At 38.0% G+C, this 18736-nt stretch overlaps 1 protein-coding gene across 2 annotated transcripts; it reads left to right on the plus strand.

The window, feature by feature from the left end:
- The first annotated feature begins 6914 nt into the window (after window positions 1-6914).
- htr1fa (5-hydroxytryptamine (serotonin) receptor 1Fa) lies at window positions 6915-18609 on the plus strand. Of its 2 annotated transcripts, XM_027009594.3 has the most exons (3): window positions 6915-7124; window positions 14608-14816; window positions 16408-18609. In XM_027009594.3, exon 3 carries the CDS (start codon window positions 16410-16412, stop codon window positions 17511-17513), a length of 1104 nt encoding a protein of 367 aa, XP_026865395.1. In that variant the 5' UTR covers window positions 6915-7124; window positions 14608-14816; window positions 16408-16409; the 3' UTR covers window positions 17514-18609. The 2 variants fall into 2 exon arrangements, with proteins under 2 accessions (XP_026865395.1, XP_081569914.1); XM_081713788.1 differs by lacking the exon at window positions 6915-7124 and having other exon boundaries at window positions 14583-14816.
- Window positions 18610-18736: the final 127 nt, after the last annotated feature.

Genomic DNA, 18736 nt, shown 5'->3' on the forward strand with positions numbered 1-18736 from the left:
GCCCTGACAGAGTACGACATGTAAGATATTACCTGGAACAGGAACCCTTACTGTTAGAAGGAACACCTTGGGAGTGTTTGAGGTTGTGTGCTGACTGTGTACTAACCATTTAAAAATGCTAGATGTAGCATAGTTACCTTTAAAACGTATTTTTGCAAACAAAATAAACTCCAAGAAAGCATCCTGATCTGTCTTCAAAGAGCTAAATAAATTAATAGAAAACAACAAAGAAAAAAATATACATTTAGGGTATTATTATTCTCAACCTGCTCTAAGACATCTCCAGTAAGCATTTATGAATTTGACTATATTTGCTTCTGCTTCTTTGTGGGCAGAAAGGCAAATGTCTGCAACTTATAATTCGTTACTATGAGCTTTCAGAAAGGAGACATCACTCCAATCTATCTCCAGACACTGCATTCTAATAAAACAGACTTAGCTTGTTATTGGTCAGCTTTAATATGTCTCCAATCCAAGAGGTGTTAGACAGTGTCTTTGAAGTACATGTTTCATACTTAATGAAAAAGATTACCAAGATCATGTTGAACAGAATGTGTAGAGCAATTACTTTAGTTCTTACTCTATTTCTCAATCTGTGTGTGTGACTTTCCACTCCTAAAAAGCCTGGTTGATAAAGTCACTTAAAGGCAGTAACTCAGTGTGCTTTTTAAAGGGCTTTTCAGCTTTCAATACATGGAGAGTGGCACATTGTGAGAAAACCAACACCTTTTAGAAGTGCATATACATGATGGTAGGAGAGAAGTTTCTGTCTATTATACTGTGAAACAGTGCACTATGCATCTGTAGTCAGTGCGAGGGATAAATGTGGTGACTAATGCTCTTGCTCTCATCTCAAAACAGTGGGCACACCAGAGATAAAATTCCATCACCTCAGAAAGTATAGCTTTCCTAAACTGTATATTTAAAAATGCATATTCTCTCGGTAGAATAAAAGTACGAAGGACAAAGATGGTCAAAACCCTGTTGAACATGTGGCACCCTGACTTCATTTTAGCAAGCAGGTGGCTTAAGGCAGACAAAAACTGCATAGATCTAATATTTTATTCTAAGGGTAGTCTATGGTTCTCTTAGGAGTGGGAGTGGTCCCAAGCAGTTTTACTATAAGTTTGATCTATGATTCTCTTAATAGTGAGAATGATTTCAAGCAGCCTACGATTCTCTTAAGAGTGCAGCTGGTCATCATATTTCTTGGTGTTGTTCCTTGGAATAAAATATCTACGTCTATTAGATATTTATAATTTGACTCAATAACTAATTTTACCATTGCCAAGGTAAGGCAGTTACCATAAATCTATAAGAGAGGTGGACCACTGGATATTTGAGAGGATTATTGGCATTTGTTCCTTGTTTCAGTGCGAACAGCTAAGCTCTTTGGTTGGAACATAAGCTGCTGTTGTGAGACCACAGAATATTGATAACGTAGAGCTATAGATACTGCAAAAACACTTTGTGGGTAGACACATATTATTTAGTCAAAGGCTACAATTATTTTGATTCTTGTTTTCTGCATCAGAGTCTCCCAACAGGGAGGAATAATACAAGACCACTATCATTTCTGTTTTTATTTTCCCCACATTCTCTTCCTGCCAGTGGCCTGTCTTGAGGCACTAGTACACAGTTTCAAGCAATGGAATTAAAAAGATAAGTATGCAATGTGAAATTGAACCAGTTACTAATTAAACACTCTGGAAAACAGAGAGCCATAAATAAGCAAATATTCATGAAGATGGACATGGAGGTGACCCATGAAGACAGCAGGTGCCATTTCTTTAATTGCAAACAGGCTCCGTTTTTCTGAAGCACGACTGGCCAGAGTGAGAGAGTGGAGCACCAATTTACCATCTGAGAGGATGTTATTGTCAAAGGAAAAAAGAAAGCAAAAGGCCAGTGACAGTTTGACCTTTTCAACATATTTTTCTTTTTTCAGTTTTGCCTGCTTTCTCTTTGTTCTAATAATGGTTGCCTGCAATGTGAATGAAATGCATTGCTTTTTTTAAATAACCAATTTGTCATTTTTTAAAATACATTTTTTGCTTTATTTATTTTCTACTGTGGTCTTCTAATATTTGGTTTTATTTTCCCCTTATGGTAATTGTTAATGTATAGGTCTAGGGTTTATTTGTTTGATTTTTAAAGGGTATTTGGCCTTTCCAACACCAGCTGATCCCCTTTCTGGGGGAACAGTTCTTATTACACATTTCTAATGTTCATATGTCTATAAACAACATTTACCACTGTGTTCATTGGAAATTCTCCAGATTTTCACCCATACCCCTACACATGAATCAAGTGAATAGAAGATATGGCAAAAAGAAAAGAGATGGGAAAACAATTATTAAAAAACAACAACTGAGAATTGCAGATTAATAATATTGTTCAATAATATTGTGGTTTTTGTGCTATGGTTAACGCTGTATGTGCTGTATGTTTGAGTTGGCAAGTGCCATTTTGAACATTTTGCATCGTGTGTGTCCTATATCTAATCTTGTCTTGAATTAACTGTACTTTTGCATTTTTGCTCAGCATGAGTATTTTTACAAAAATGTTGCGTCCGTGTTAATATCTAGATCTAGTGCACATGACCCTTTAAGATCTACCTTTAGTTCTATGCTAGTATCATTTGGTTTCACTCAATGTGTAGGAGAACACACGCACTCTGGCGGACACCTGCTTGATTGAGCGCTGATGTATGGTATAGACATAAAAAACATAGTCCTCCATCCCCAGTCTGATGTCCTCTCAGACTTCATATCAGTCACAATATATTAATCTCACCTCGCTACCACACCAGACACACAATCATGTCAGCTACTGCACTTAGCTTTATTGCAAATCTTGCAGATTTATTATTTCTGACTGGGATACCCTTACACCCTACCGAACTTGATCATCTTAGGAATGACTGAATTCTTAGAATCAGCGTTTCGCTGTACACTCAGTGTTGTTCAAATTAATAATTTTTTTAAATAGAGGAGGAAAATTAGTACTGTAGTATAATGATAACATTTGCAATTTAAAATAGAACACTCAAAATATAGAATGCAAATGGTGCTACACTGAATGTGTAGTTTTCCAGCTCCCATGGAAGGAGAGCCTTCTCAAGTATAGAAAGGTACTTATTATTGCTTGAACATCTTATCTCTCCACCCTAATAGAAAATAACAAAAATAATCCTAGATTTTTATCAAGTACAATTGCACAACTAACTATGAATAAAACTAACACCAATGCTCAGAATACATCACTTAGTAATAATGAGTTCATGATTTTTTTCAATGAGAAAATTAAGAACATTAGAGATAACATTCAGAATATTAATGTCAGGCAGGTACATCGAGAACAAATCAAACATGCCAGTAAAAGCCTTGGAATCATTTACTCCTATCCAAGAGCCTGAACTAACTTTTCATGCTCAAAATCTAGATTCACTGCCCACACACTTTCTGAAAGAAATTCTACCTGAAGTAATTGAACCTTTACCTTTACTAAATTTAATATACTCTTCCATGAATATTGGCTATATTCCTAAATCATTCGCATTAGCAGTAATCAGACCACTTATCAAAAAAGCAAACCCTGACAATGTCAAACTACAGGTGGATCTCAAACCTTCCCTTTATTTCCAAGATCCTAGAAAAAGCTGTAGCTCAACAGCTAAGCTCATACCTGAATCAAAACCAAATTCATTAAATTTTTGGGTTTTAAGACTCACCATAGTATAGAGACAGTGCTGAATAAAGTAGCTAATGACCTGTTGTTGGCTTCTGACCAGGGTTATGTCTCTTTGCTTATATTGCTTAATCTCAGCATTTGACACCATAGTTCACAACATTTTACTAGATAGACTGGAAAATGTTGTTGAAATTAGATGAATAGACCTTTCTTGTTTTAAATCTTATTTAGATGATTGTTACCAGTTTGTAAACATAAACTGAGACTTTTCAGCATACAGCAAGGTTAGTTTTGGTGTCCCTCAAGGATCTATTCTAGGACACCTGCTTTATTCTTTATATATGCTACCTCTAGTTGAAATTATACATAAACACTGTGCTAATTTCCACTGCTTTGCTGATGACACTAGGTTATATGTCTCAGCCAAACCAGACAAATATCAGCCTAATATTATTGAGAAATGTGTAAAGGATATCAGACACTGGATGTTGAGAAAGGTTCTCTCACTTAATCTTGAAAAAACATAAGTGCCCACAGGCAGCCAGGAGTATGCTCTCTAATTATATAATAAATCTTAATGGTCTCCCAATCACACCATCTTTAACAGTTAAAGATCTTTGTGTAATTATGGATCCTAGCCTCTTGTTTGAAGCTCATGCAAATAATATTTCTAAGACAGCCTTTTTTTTTCACCTCAGGAACATTGCAAAGATTAGGAACATACTATCTTTAGACAATGAAGAAAAGTTAGTTCAAGCATTTATCACTTTCAGACTGGACCACTGTAATGGCAGTACTATGGCAGTACCACTGCGTGGCTCCAGTAGGTTCAAAATGAAGCAGAGTTCTAGAGTTTGAGCACCACTCCTATCTTAGCTACTTTACATTATCTCCTACTAAAATTTTCTATTGATTATAAGGTACGTCTAATAACCTAAAGCACTGAACATCCTTGCCCCACAGTAAATTAGCGAACTCCTGGTGCATTATAAGGCACCACATCTGCTTAGATTAAAATATGCAGATCTTTATTAATACCTCAAATAAGGAAATCTACCGCAGGGAGCAGAGCTTTTTCCTATAAAGATCCCACACTACGGAATAACCTTCTTGTCAAAGTCTGAGACTCAGACACAGTCTCAGGAGGCTGAAAACCTATTTGTATAGAGAAACATTTAATAAAATTCCTCCCTTCTTAGGTAAAGATGTAGATCTGGGGGTTCATGGGCATTGAGAGTTAAACTTGGATATTATGATACTGTCACTTCACCTCTTTTTTGCTGATGTTCCAGGGAGTTTGCATGCCTGTGTTTCCCTCTGGCTCTTTCCTTTTAGCTGTGCTGCGATAGCTAGCTCTGCTGGAATCCATCCTTGCACATTATGTTTCACTAGTTTACACACATTTGTACTTGGACATGACTAATAATCTATTGTCTCTTTCTGCCAAGGTACACCTACTACTGATGTCATGTTGTTGCTGAGCCTTAACCTGTCTCAGCTGTCATGGCTCCTCGCACTACCCCCTGATGGCCCCCTGCGGTGGCCCACACACCCTCTACCCCAGCTACCTACTTCTCCATTGCACTGGACAGACGTTCTCATGCCAGATGGGTTTTGTACACATCTACACTCATCAAACCCAGACTAGGACTGCTAGAAAACTGGGATAGACATTTATTGCTTATTTTTCTCTTTACTTATTTTGCTCTTTAATGTTTAATATTGTTGCCATTGTAGTTGCTATTGTAGTACATTTAGATGGAATACCTCAGACGACCAAGCGAAAACCTTTATTCCTAAATATGTGATACTGATTGTGATGAATATACTGGTGAGTAGAGGGTCATTCTATTTACATTTACATTTACATTTACATTTACAGCATTTAGCAGATGCTCTTATCCAGAGTGACTTACACAAGTGCTTTGTCATTTACTCATAGAATATATTCAAGCACAGTATAGTAGGTTAGAATTAAATATACCAATGAACTAGAATACTGTAGAATACAGGGATGAATGCTGATACCTAGAAGTGCAAAATACATAAGGTCTATCTTAAACAATGATAAATGCTATAAACTAAACTATAAACTAAATGCTATAAACTAAATGCTATATTCTATCATGCAGCTGTCCAGTCAGAAATGCACACTGGTCAAACTTACAGTTCTCTAGTGAACAATTAGTGCTACACCATGTTCAACTGGTCACCTGAAAATTCCTGCATCATCATAGCCTAAATGATCAGATCTTTGTAAAGAATTTGTCAGGTCTGAGTTTTTATAATAATGAAGTATATTTCTGTGCCAATTCATTAAAGAGGCATACACTATGAATCAGAGACATTACCAGTAGTAACAAAGCTGACACCCACTCTTTTTAAATAATGAATTCAACCTGCTGGCACCGTTGTCCCAGATACAAACTAAAACGTTTGGTAGCATTGTCATGAAAGCATGTGACTCCTGACTGTTATATGACTTTGGAGCATCACTCCAGCTCAAAATATCACAGCAGAATCACTCCTTTTATTTGAACTATGTCATAAACTGACTTTGCGACCATCCTGGGGTTAGACATTTTGGGATGGAAGTGCTTTAAACCCGGAACTGATACTAATATATATTAAAACTCTAGAGACTTTAGAGACACCACTGTGCACAGCACTTGCTACCATGCTACTGTAATGTCACTGGTGACAGCTTTGTTGGGAACGGCCCACCACCCAGTCAGCAGTGATCCTGTGGTTAGAAATGGACATCTAATGAATGAGGTTGAGGGTGCCAGACAGAATCTGCACATCAACAGAAAAGTCTGGGTCATCTAAAATGCCTCTTATGTGTACCCATTAAACTCGCCTAATAACCAGGGGGTTCATGTACAAGGTAGTTGCTCTAATAACGTGGGTGATGAGTATAATCTATTTTTTTTCAGTCCGCAGTAGGCCTTGTATATTTGCTAACAAATATACATTTTAACACGTTAAAATGATCCAAACAAGCTTCATAAAAATCTTATTTCACCGTGTGTGCGTGTGTGTGCGTGCGTGTGAATGAGTGACAGAGAGAGAGAGAGAAAGAGAGCGAGAGAGAGAGAGAGAGAGAGAGAGAGAGAGAGAGAGAGAGAGAGAGAGAGAGAGAACTTTCCACAGAGATGTGAAGTCCGACACAGATTGTGATTGTAATCTCGATTATTCCGTAAATAATCAAAAGATTAGGATTTAGGCATTTACCAAACACAAGGCAAAGCTAAATTTCGACAACAAACGATCACATAAGCACATCCTTACGTGCGCAGCAACTGGCTGCACGCGCGCCTGGGCAGCTCGAGCGATCACATCTCTTTCGCAGTGGCAAGGTAGCGAATTCATTATTCCTAATCCTCACATGGGCATTCCAGTGAGCACCTACTGGTTTATACCATAAAGACGTGAGTATTTATTGGAGTAGTTTGTCTGTGTAACAATGATTGCGTAGGTTTTAGGTTGTGAAGAATTTTCAGCGGGAGTTTTAACATTGTATAGTTTATGTTGTACAATGCTCCACATTCTAAATAAGGGATATATAAATACGGGTTTGCTGGTTTTGTTTTTGAATTATGCTACTTTGTCTTTCCAGACAATATTTGCAAGAATTTCATATTTTGGGAAACAGATAGCAGTTTCATTTTACATGCTTTTGCATGCATTTTACATGTAAACGCACACACAAGAAGCTAAAAGTCGTTTAATAGTTTACATCATGTTAGGCTCACTGCTTTAAATTTCACTAGTAGCATGTTAAATCGGTCTAAGATTTTTCCCACGTTGTAAATTGTTGCATGGGCGCGAGGTTATTCACCGCTACGTCGTACGCATAGAACATCTTTTTAAGATTAAGTCGTTTTCTGTAAATCTTAGGTTTTGCTTGGTTTACTCATTTACTGAGTTACATCCAAGTGCCGTCAGCGGAACTTGTTGCTGTGTGATGGGAAGCAGGATGTAGTTGCTCATCTCTGACATCATGCCCTACAAACAACAGCTCATTATCGACATCTAACCAAAGATTTTTTATTAAGTGACATAAAAGCTCGAGATGATTAAAATGTTTTTGAAATGCTTCCTACAACTGGAAGGTCAGTACATAGCAGTCTTGTAACTTGCCAGTGTTCATTTCATGTTCTTTTTCATGCCATTTTATTTAGTTTATTTAGTTTCGTGCACTCTATTGTACATTGTACTTTAAATCAGGAGCATTTGCTTTTGGCTGCATTATTATTTCATTTGAAAACGTTCAATGAAAACTGGCAAGCCGTTGAACAAATTTCATCATATTTGTTTAAAGCCAATGTATAAATTGTTACGCTACAGATAAACTTAGAAAGACCTGAACTTGCTCCTCGAACAGGCACGACAGCAACACACGTGATACACAACACACGATGATACACAACAGAGGCGCGTGAGTAAGACAAACGCGTCTCCTTCTCTTGTGACTGGGATTTCTTACTCTCTGGTCATTTGCCCGGGCAATCAGGAGCCAAGTATGCAACTATCAAATTAAACGTAAACTAAACAAGACGCTAAGGTGGAAGCTGTTGCATAATCATGATAGCTTACTTGAAGACAATATGTTGTATATTTTTCTTAATTTTCCTGAGGTATGTAATAGCCTACACGGCACAGTGAAGACATGCAATTTAGGCTATGACAAAGGTAAATTACACTATATAAATGGCTTCGTCGTTCGTTACTTGATATGTCGATAAAATATGTAAATGAAATCAAATATTTTAAACAAGTCAATCAAACCAAAATAATATATTAGATTAAAATTTAAAATAATTTCTCATTATGGTATGGCAACCCGAACAGCTCCTGTCCTCGTAGGTTTAAGTGTAGCAAAACAAGGTTACCTAATTATGAGTTTTATCATTATGCTAATGTTTTGTTGGTAATATGGCCCTACTTCACTCATACTTGGTACTTACATTCGTTTCTTTATTAGTGTATGAACTGTCGTATTGCAAATATTATGCAAATTCCTAATAACAATTTATCACTGCTTCGCGAGTTCAAAGGATCTTCTCACTTCTAATAATGTCCCTGACTCCTAAGTATTATATCATTCTGACATTCTTGTTGTTATATTGTTATATAACCTACAGCACTGTCAAGTGCCCCTGAATACCACATAATCAATGGCCGAATTACATGTATAGAATAGTTATCAAGCACTTGTATATTGCGGTACACATAATCTATGATGTTGTGTCTGATACTTGGTTGTGATGTAAGCTGTCGTTTACATGACATGCCAGAGTGACATTATTCCTATGTATTGTATCACCCTGGCATGCCACGTAAATGATTTAGACATTTGTGAGCTAGATTACATCGAACATGTCAGGGACAAATGACAGTCAGACACAATAACATAGATTATGTGTACTTCAGCATACAACTATTACATTCAATTACAGTTATAATTGAAGCATACATACAATAATGCATATGATATCTATTCTAAAAAACATGGTTACTAAACAATAGTACTGTAATCCAGCCATTATAATGTGCAGAGGCACTTGAGAGTGCTGTAGGTTTGTTATATAACAACATTATTTGGTCATGACCATCTTTCTAAATGATACAATATAATATTTTCACAAACAAAAAGTTATTTTTCCTTACAGATAATTATTCACATGAAGTGGTTATCAGTACTAAGGCAAGGAGCAAGGGTATTGTTTGTTTGTTTGTCTAAAGATCTATTTAACAAGAAAAATACAAAATAGCATCAATCCACAACTAGGCTATCACTAAATGTCTCACAAGTTAAAAATTGGATATCATTAGGGATTGCTGACCCACATACCATATGGCTCACTGTGTATCTAGGTTAGTTTATTATGTGCATCTAGCTTGTTGATTTTTCAGGTCTAAAATCAATCAACTCTTTCCTTGGAGATATCTTGGACACTAATCTTTGCGCTTCAGACCTTAATAAACTGAACACGCTTTTGTTGGATACATTTCCAAATGTATTCTATGCACTCCTATTTAGACAGAGGAAATAATATTGGTAAAACCAGCAGATTATTTACAGCGAATTTTGATATGAAGTGGTCAGAAAATATAATGTATCTACTTTGCATCACTCTGAATCAAGCAAATGGGTCCATTTCATATCCTGTTGTACCACTACACTCCCAGAGCCATGCAACTTATGAAACATAATGCACATCTTCCCATAAAAGGGGGAAGTACAATACTACAATGCTACAATATTGCTATGTTTTTAGCAATAATGCACAGTTTCCAATCATATCCTGGCAGGTTAATTGCATTGAGAAAAGGTGTGACTCATCTCAACCTGTCTCATAGGTTAAATACATTGAGTAAGATAATATAAACATAACTGTTACCTTAACAGACAAGAACTCTAGATTGTTCTCCTCTTATGTTATATTTTACTTCATATATTTGCAATATGTGCTACACAGAAGACCCAGTAAGCCTAATTCAGCCACACTGGCCAAATCACAGAGCCTCTTTCATTTAATGCAATGTTCATTTCTAGCTAAAGAACTTCATCAAACATCATTCAGCTGAAAGCGTTCTGAGCGTGAGCCCTATCCTGAATGACTGGCAGAACAGACGTGCACCGTGCATAGCGTGATGGAGAAATCTTATTTCTGAAATATTTCTGTTTTTACAAAACAGGTTTACAGTATTCCTTCACAACATTGACTGTATTAGAATTAGTATATGGTTGTCAAAATGTAATTTAACACAGTAAGAAAACCATAAATAAGCGAAGATATTTTTGTTAGACAACTGCAAGCAGTGCTCATGTTATGCACTACGTGTTACTCATTGTTTTGACCTGGTTCAGAGGAGGTTGTTTATGAAGGATTTTAGACATTTTGTGGCTTTCCCGTCTCACAGGCAGATCTTCTCATCATCCCTGCACAGGCTGGAGAATCTTAATGCTGTGGACTTTGGCATACTGCACCACTACAGTGGTGTGCTGTTTTTAGTATGTGGTCTTAATTTCAGCTGTGATATCAGCTGTTATATTAAAGCTCTTGGATTTATAGCATTGCACTCTTTATTAAGAACATGCATGTACTCAGTTTTATAGCCCAGTTCCCTTCCAAGGATTCCATTCATTTGCTTTTTTTTGATTTCTGCATCAATTTCCTACTTATTCATGCTTCAGCATGTTGAAACTACAAATGTCTTACTGGTATTATTTACAATATATAAAAGTGTTGCCAAAAAATGTCACTAAATGATCTGTTGTTACAATGTTATTAGCATCCGCTGTGGCAAGGAAGTGTGTATTAAGCACTTGGTTTGAAATAGATCTATCAAACACATATTCATTGGCTCCACTCCAGCTGTAATTGAAGTACCTTCAGGTTTACTCAGGCATACCAACCTGAGCCCTAATTGAGTGAACAGCTACCACAGTTCCAACTGTATTTGCACCTGAAACAGTCACACCTGGTTATTCGGTATTTTGAGATTTGCATATGTTTTTGCATGATTACTTGGCAGACTAGTCACATTCTAAAAATAAGGAAAGCTTTTTCAAGGAACCACTCTTTCCCAAACTAACTGCGAATGGTGGTGAAAATCGTGGTATGTAAGCTCTGGGTGCTTGATGAGTTTCATGGCGTCAGAATTGTGAAACTCCCACAAAGATTTAGATGTCAGGCAATTTCCTACCACTCAGCTGCACTGATGAAGCCCCTCAGATGAGTGGCGAAATGCCTTCAAGATTACAGCACAAGGCTAGTCGCCTTGACGACTACTAGGCATTTTGGTGACCTGGATGTCTAAAATCCTTCATAAACAACCTCCGAACCAGGTCAAAACAATGAGTAACACATAGTGCATTACATGAACAATGTCTGCAGTTGTCTAATAAAAATATCTGATCTTATTTATGGTTTTCTTACTTTGTTAAATTACATTTTGACAACCATATACTAATTCTAACACAGTCAATGTTGTGAAGGAATACTGTAAACCTGTTTTGTAAAAACAGAAATATTTCAGAAATAAGACTATTAAATCCACCAGTGATATGGATAATATGGAGAGGAACTGCATAAAAACTGACAATGTGATAGAAGTGGGAGGTGAAACAGTGAATTTCTGTCGCTGGAGACTCTTGGTTCCGCGTGAGCTCTCAATGTTAAACGTACTCTCAACGTGTTAAACGTATAAGACATTAGAAGAGCTGGATTGAGGTTACCTCCAGCAAATGTTAACAGCTGGCAAATTTAGACATTTAGCTTTTTATTAAGCTGAAAATTTAGCGGAGGTCGGTGTAAGGTTAGTTCCAATTAAAATATAAGTTAATGGTAATTTAGTTTTCCATTGCTTGCATTATCATTGGATATATTTTACTTTTGGAAAGTCAGACCTTAACATTATATAATGTAGTTTAATGGATTTCTCTGCTTGAATATTTGTAGTTCATCCACTGAGCTCAATATTACATTTGTTTAGACAGTAATAGTTTCAAAGCCTTGAAAGGACCCCTTGTGTGTTCTGCATGCTGGGTGTTAGGGTTAGGGTTAGGGTTAGAGTGAGGGTGAGGGTGAGGGTTAGTGTGAGGGTTAGGGTTTGGGTGAGGGTGAGGGTGAGGGTGAGGGTGAGGGTTAGGGTGAGGGTGAGGGTTAGGTTTAGGGTTAGGGTTAGGGTGCACAGAGAGCATGGTGAGTATTGCCTCCCCTGTCTGCATCTGACAGATACAAGACAATACAGCTTTTAGTGAAACATACATTTCTATTAGTGAGCTAGCAAGCTGCTCTTGCAAAGAATTTGCATGAAAGGAAATAAAAACATGGAATAACTGATTATTTAAAACATCTACAAAGCTCACCCTCATGTTCTATCCTTAGTATGTATTCTATACAAAAGTTCAATTTAGCTGTAAATGTTTACTGCTGAAAGCACCTGAATGGCCCGAGCGTAATATTGATACTATAAAGCACAAAGCCTGTCTCAGAGAGTACTGCTACTGTAGACATATGTCTTATTTTTTTAATATTGCTTATCTCCCACTATTGTTGATTTATTTATTTTTTTTAACATATTTATTTTTTACATATTTTAAAACATTTTATTTTAAAGAGGCTGGTTATATTTACAAATGTCCAAACATTTGTGAAACATTCTGGCTTTTAAGGGTAACCTTATAATGTTACCCTTATAATCATTTTTATGTATCTGTGAGCCATTAAGATGAATAAGAACTGCCACTTTTAAAGAACCCCACATTCTGAAGGGCCTGTGTTCGTTTAAAATGGTTGTTCTACAGGAACCTGCTTTTGATTTGACTTGGTAGTAGTAAGCTGATCAGCCTTAATATCTCATTCCTTATACTACGTACAAACAAAAAGCCATTGCTATGACAACCATTCCTTAAAACTGGCAGAGGTGCATTCATAAGCATGGTGGGCTTCACAGCAATGATCTTATGATGATGTTACCTCCTCTACCCTCTCCCTGGTTGGAGCTCTACCTCCAAGATGCTGTTCTTTGTACCTTGCAGTTCACAGCTGAAAATACTTTGCACATCATTTGTAGTCAGGTCACTCACAATCGACTGGCAGGAGAACTCCTTCTGGAGATAGGCAATTACTAAAGTATTGTGCTGGTATTTTGCTCAATGCATTATGAGGGTATGAACAGGCAAGGTATAAATTGGATCTAGATGTTTTCTATGCTCCTTGATATTGATATGTTTTAAAAATACATTTAAATTTAGTAAATATATTAAATGTTAGTTCTCTTTAATAAACATGTAGATATGCATAAGCATTGGAGAGAAATTTCTCTTAATTTGTGAAACTGTAAGATCCTAACTTTTCCAGGGCATGGGGTTAATTTAGAAAAAAAAAAAAAAAGTTTGGATGATGAATTCCCTTGAGTTGTGACCTTTTTCATTCTTTCAGTAAACTGAGGTTTAGGGCAAAAATATAAATTTACACATTGTGAAGCCCAGTTCTGCAGCTCACACACTTCAAAAGCCGAGAGCAGTAGGAATGTTATCTGATCGAGGTGGTATGTTCAAGGACACCAGGCCAAACTTTGATGAAACAATTTGTTAGTGGATACACCCCTGGTGGGGACTGGCTGAAACTCACATGACAAGCAAAAAATCTCTGCAAAGCATTGTTTTCATGTAGGGTGAGTCCTACCCTGCTCAGATCATTCCTGCTTGAAAAAGGTAGAGGAGGCAGAGACTGATCAGACCTTCAGCCACTAAATTTACTGCCTGGAGGAAAAGGTGTATAAGATCCAAACAGCTGGCGTGAGGTGAAATGTAGTTTGTTGGGGAGTGAAGCTGCAGGATAATGATCCCAAAAGTACACACATCCCTGGCCAAGAAGCTAACTCTATGGTGTGAAGAAATTTCACTTGGGCCAATTCTATGATTTCTTTTGAAAAAATGTAAAATCTTTGAACCATGACAATGCTGTGGCAGTTTGGTACATGGAGAAGAAACAGGCTGTGCTTCTAAAGATATATATACTGGGAGTAGGATCTGGTGTAAAAGGTACTGGACACAAAGAATGATGAGGCAGGTATATGTAGCTCCTGTACATCTCCACAGAATGTGGATTAGGCAAGTATACACAGTTCTTTTACATCACTACAGGATGTATGTCCAGCATCAGAGCAGAGCAGCTGCCAGCCTTCTTCATACATGGCAGTTTGGAAAACCATGCAGCGCTTTTGTTTTTCTTGGAACAGTTTCCTGCAGTTGATTGAGGGAGTGATTCTTGTATGTTACAGTGGACAGGCTGTGCAGTGACAGGGTGTCCTATGATTTGTTGCATCTGGTTATGTGAATGATGAAACTGCAAAGCTCCAACTAACCTGAACGCATCCGCTCCCTTTCTTTTGCAGTCATTTTACTGTAGGCCCCCGAGTGCTGTCCTTAGCAGCACAGTCCCACCCTGACCTTCCCAACACCAGCGCTTGATTCACGCTCTACACCCCTGACCTTTTGGCAGGCGATGGCACATATCGCCATGCACGATTTCCATCAGCACGAAAGCACAATGATGCGTCGTTCCGGTGACACGTGCTAACTGAAGCAAATGAACGAATTTCAGGTACAGTCACATGTCAAGTTGAAAATGAATGGGCACAGCAGCTCGTACACGAGCCCACTGTCACAGAGCTCTGCAACACAGAGATGACCAGCCAGACAAGGCCAATACAGGGACATGTTCAAGATGAGTGCACATCATGTCCATAAAGGTCATTGGGGTGGGGGTGGGGGGGCGGGGTTGGGTGTTATGAACATGCACCTCACAAATGTGGAAGTAAGTGAATCGGTTCACCCTAATGATGCGCATATGGTACACAGTCCTGATAAAAATAAACCCAACAGTAATAGCATTCATACCAATGACAGCAGCTCAAACCTACACCACTGCTTAAATTCATGTTCAGTTACTAAACAAATGGAAATATCTTGAGCTAATTACAGTGGGAGTAACCCAATGAAGTTTTGTCATGTATTGCACCCAGGGCAATAAGACCCAGTGTATAGATCCTTGGTGGGACATGTCTGGGCTTTTTTATTTCTGTTTTGCTGGGTTTCATAGTGTTGTCAACACTAGAGCCAACGGGTGGTCATTTTGACCTCACACATATGGTGTTTTACTATTACAAATTTGAAGACCACAATTAAGTCCAGGTGAAATATTACGCTATTTTGTCAGTTATATTTACACTATTTGTAGTAGCTTAGTATAGCCTTTTTATGTGCTAATTGATTTGCTAATAAATACCAGTGGTAAATTTAAAAATTATTGGGACCTAAAATGCAACCAATTCCTCACATTATACACAATTCTTTTTCATGATCATTCTTAATATGTGCTTCATCATGTTTTGAAACCTCGCTTTGCCAGTCTGCACATAAAACCAAAGACATAATAGTCAGAATATATTTCTTCCTGTTATTTGTCAATACAATAATGCATAAAATTATCAAAACCTGTAATTCTCTGCACAGTATGTTGATTCAGTTCACCATACGGTTCACCCCTCTTGTTCCCATGGCACCTGCACCATCTGTCTTTGTTTTCATGTTGTCTCCGCCCCCTCTTGTGATTGTATTCCCTGCCTCTGTTTTCCACCTGTATTTTCATAGCCACGTCTCACCGTCTTTTTATGTGTTTGCCATCTTGTCAAGACAGCCTTTTGTGTGCTTATATTGCTCTTCGATTTTTGACAAAGTATCCCTTGTTGAAGAACCTTCTCCTTTTTTGATCCACTATAGCCCCAGTAATGACGACAGTTGTGATGATCTCTACGTTACAACTGAGAAATAGAGTCTAAATAAAAATGGCAAAACACACATCTTGCCATTATATGCACACAGCACTTCTAAACAACTTCTTTGTAAATGATTACCTGTTTTTACAATTTTTTACCCAATTTTAGATTTGATTTCTATGACTGTTAACACTCATGAAATATAAAACATTATTTTATGAAAAGTCAAGGAATAGGACCCTGTAGGATTTCTGTTTTATTGGAGTTGTGCGATAGACATCAAAATGACCCCATAGCATTCTGGTTTTAAATGTTGCATTGGTAAAAGTTCATTCATTAAGGATACTAAATTGTCTTCGTGTTAAGGTTTTACAAAGATTTTCTCTCCTGCACTCTGCCCACTGTGTTCTGTCCCAGGAATGGATTTAAACTGCACAGACCGGGAGAGCCGTGCAGATGGGCCGGGCAGAAGCTCACTGGGCATGATCCTCCTCTCCGTCACTCTGTCTGTGCTGGCTGTACTGACCACCGCCATCAACTCTTTGGTCATCACCGCTATCATTGTCACTCGCAAGCTGCACCACCCTGCCAACTACCTCATTTGCTCCCTGGCAGTGACAGACCTGCTGGTGGCCATTTTGGTCATGCCCTTCAGCATCGTATATATTGTGAAGGAGACATGGGTCATGGGCCAGGTGATGTGCAGCATCTGGCTCAGTGTGGATGTCACCTGCTGCACATGCTCCATCCTGCACCTGGCTGCCATCGCCGTGGACCGATACCGTGCCATCACGGACGCTGTGGAGTACTCCAGGAAGAGGACGTCATTCCGAGCCGCCATCATGATCAGTGTGGTGTGGCTGCTGTCCATACTCATCTCCATCCCTCCTCTACTCTGGAGACATCACAAAATAAACGCAGAGGACCAGTGCTTCATCAAACATGAGCACATTGCTTTCACACTGTACTCCACCTTCGGGGCCTTCTACATTCCCCTTATACTCATCCTTATCCTTTACTATAAGATATACCGTGCTGCTAAAATCCTTTACCACAAAAGAGGGGTCAGCCACCTGAGTAAGGCTGAGATGAACGGACACACGATCCCTAAGAGCTCTGACAGGGAACAGCAGAGCCTGGAAACCCTCAGTCCACCAGAGAAGTCTGTGTCCGAACCCTCCACGGAGGGTGACCGGGTGCGCCTCTCTGCACAGAGTCCGAATGTCCAGCCGCACAGGGAGAGGTCACTCCAGAGACAGCGTATCTCGGGCACACGGGAGAGGAAGGCAGCCACGACCTTAGGCCTTATCCTCGGGGCATTCGTCATTTGCTGGTTGCCCTTTTTCATTCAGGAAGTGATCGTTAACACCTGCTCCTCCTGTAGCCCCTCAAGTGAGATGGCAAACTTTCTGACTTGGCTAGGATACCTCAACTCTCTTATCAACCCCCTCATTTACACGATCTTTAACGAGGATTTCAAGAAGGCCTTTCAAAAGCTGGTCAAGTGCTGTAATTATTACTAATGTGGAAAGAGGAATGATACTGCATTCATTATAAGTAGAAAAACTGATGTGAAGACTAAAAATGAAAGAAAGAAAATGATGGTAGGTGAATATTTTAAGGATTTCACTTTTTATGCTAGCACTAATACCTCTGTATAAATATGTACATATATACCATGTATATATGTAAGTGTGTACATATATACCATGTAAAAATATATTGACATAACTGGCTGACATCCTCCAAACATACTTGTAATGATTGTGTATGAAAATAATTTAATTAAATAATAAGCAGTATAGAAATGTGTCAAGTTAGTCTGTATTTGAGAGAAAATTATTATTTAATGTTCATGAAGAAAGTCTAGACAATAAACAGTCAGTGTTCATTTTTCATCTGAACAAAATATGCATAATTAATTTGTTGCCTCAGACACTGCAGTTTATACAGACCAATAATATTCTACATTCTACCATTTGCACCAAAGCAAATCTAAAGAGTTTAATTGATAAATAATGGCTCGTTTTCATTAAATAATCAATTTCTAACTTCTTTGAGTTGCAAGGAAATCTCTATCACTATTTAGGATCAGTAATTATTGCTGATGCATATTCACAGAATGACTCAGTTCATTTGTTATGCAATTATTCTGTACATTCCTATTCTCATTGCATTGGTCTATGAGGGGAAAACACACACACACACACACACACACACACACACACACACACACACACACACACACACACACACACACGTCTCTGGAACAGGATGTTCATTGAATGTGTGCAAAATGATTTTCCAGTGGGTACCAGGACCCTGGATTAATTTCATTCAACAAAAATCATATTTTACTTCCTCAAAATAGTAGACAATTAAAACCTGTTTGTTGCTTTGGATGAGAGTTTGTGCTAAATGCCATAAATGTAAATGTTCAACGGTGTTCAGAGTTCAACAGTGACCTCACATGTATATAACAAGAACTGCAATGTATCTAAAGGACCCACAAAAATTTGTTATAAAAGGTTAAAATTTTTATAGACAAACAGCTATGATTTATAGAGAATTTTGCTTGATTGACACTTGAGATAAGCCACAAATGAACAAAGGGATGAGAAAAGGGTGAGTGACCATTTAATTGAAGCTCTCCTGGTAGAGCACACAGCTGGGTGCTAAAAATACTGTCATACTGATAAACATAAGTTGCTTTGGATAAGAGTTCTAACAAATACTGAAAATGTAA

The sequence above is a fragment of the Electrophorus electricus genome, chromosome 4 (genome assembly GCF_041902795.1).
Source record: "Electrophorus electricus isolate QZ-2024a chromosome 4, ASM4190279v1, whole genome shotgun sequence".
NCBI classification, from domain to species: Eukaryota; Metazoa; Chordata; class Actinopteri; order Gymnotiformes; family Gymnotidae; genus Electrophorus; species Electrophorus electricus.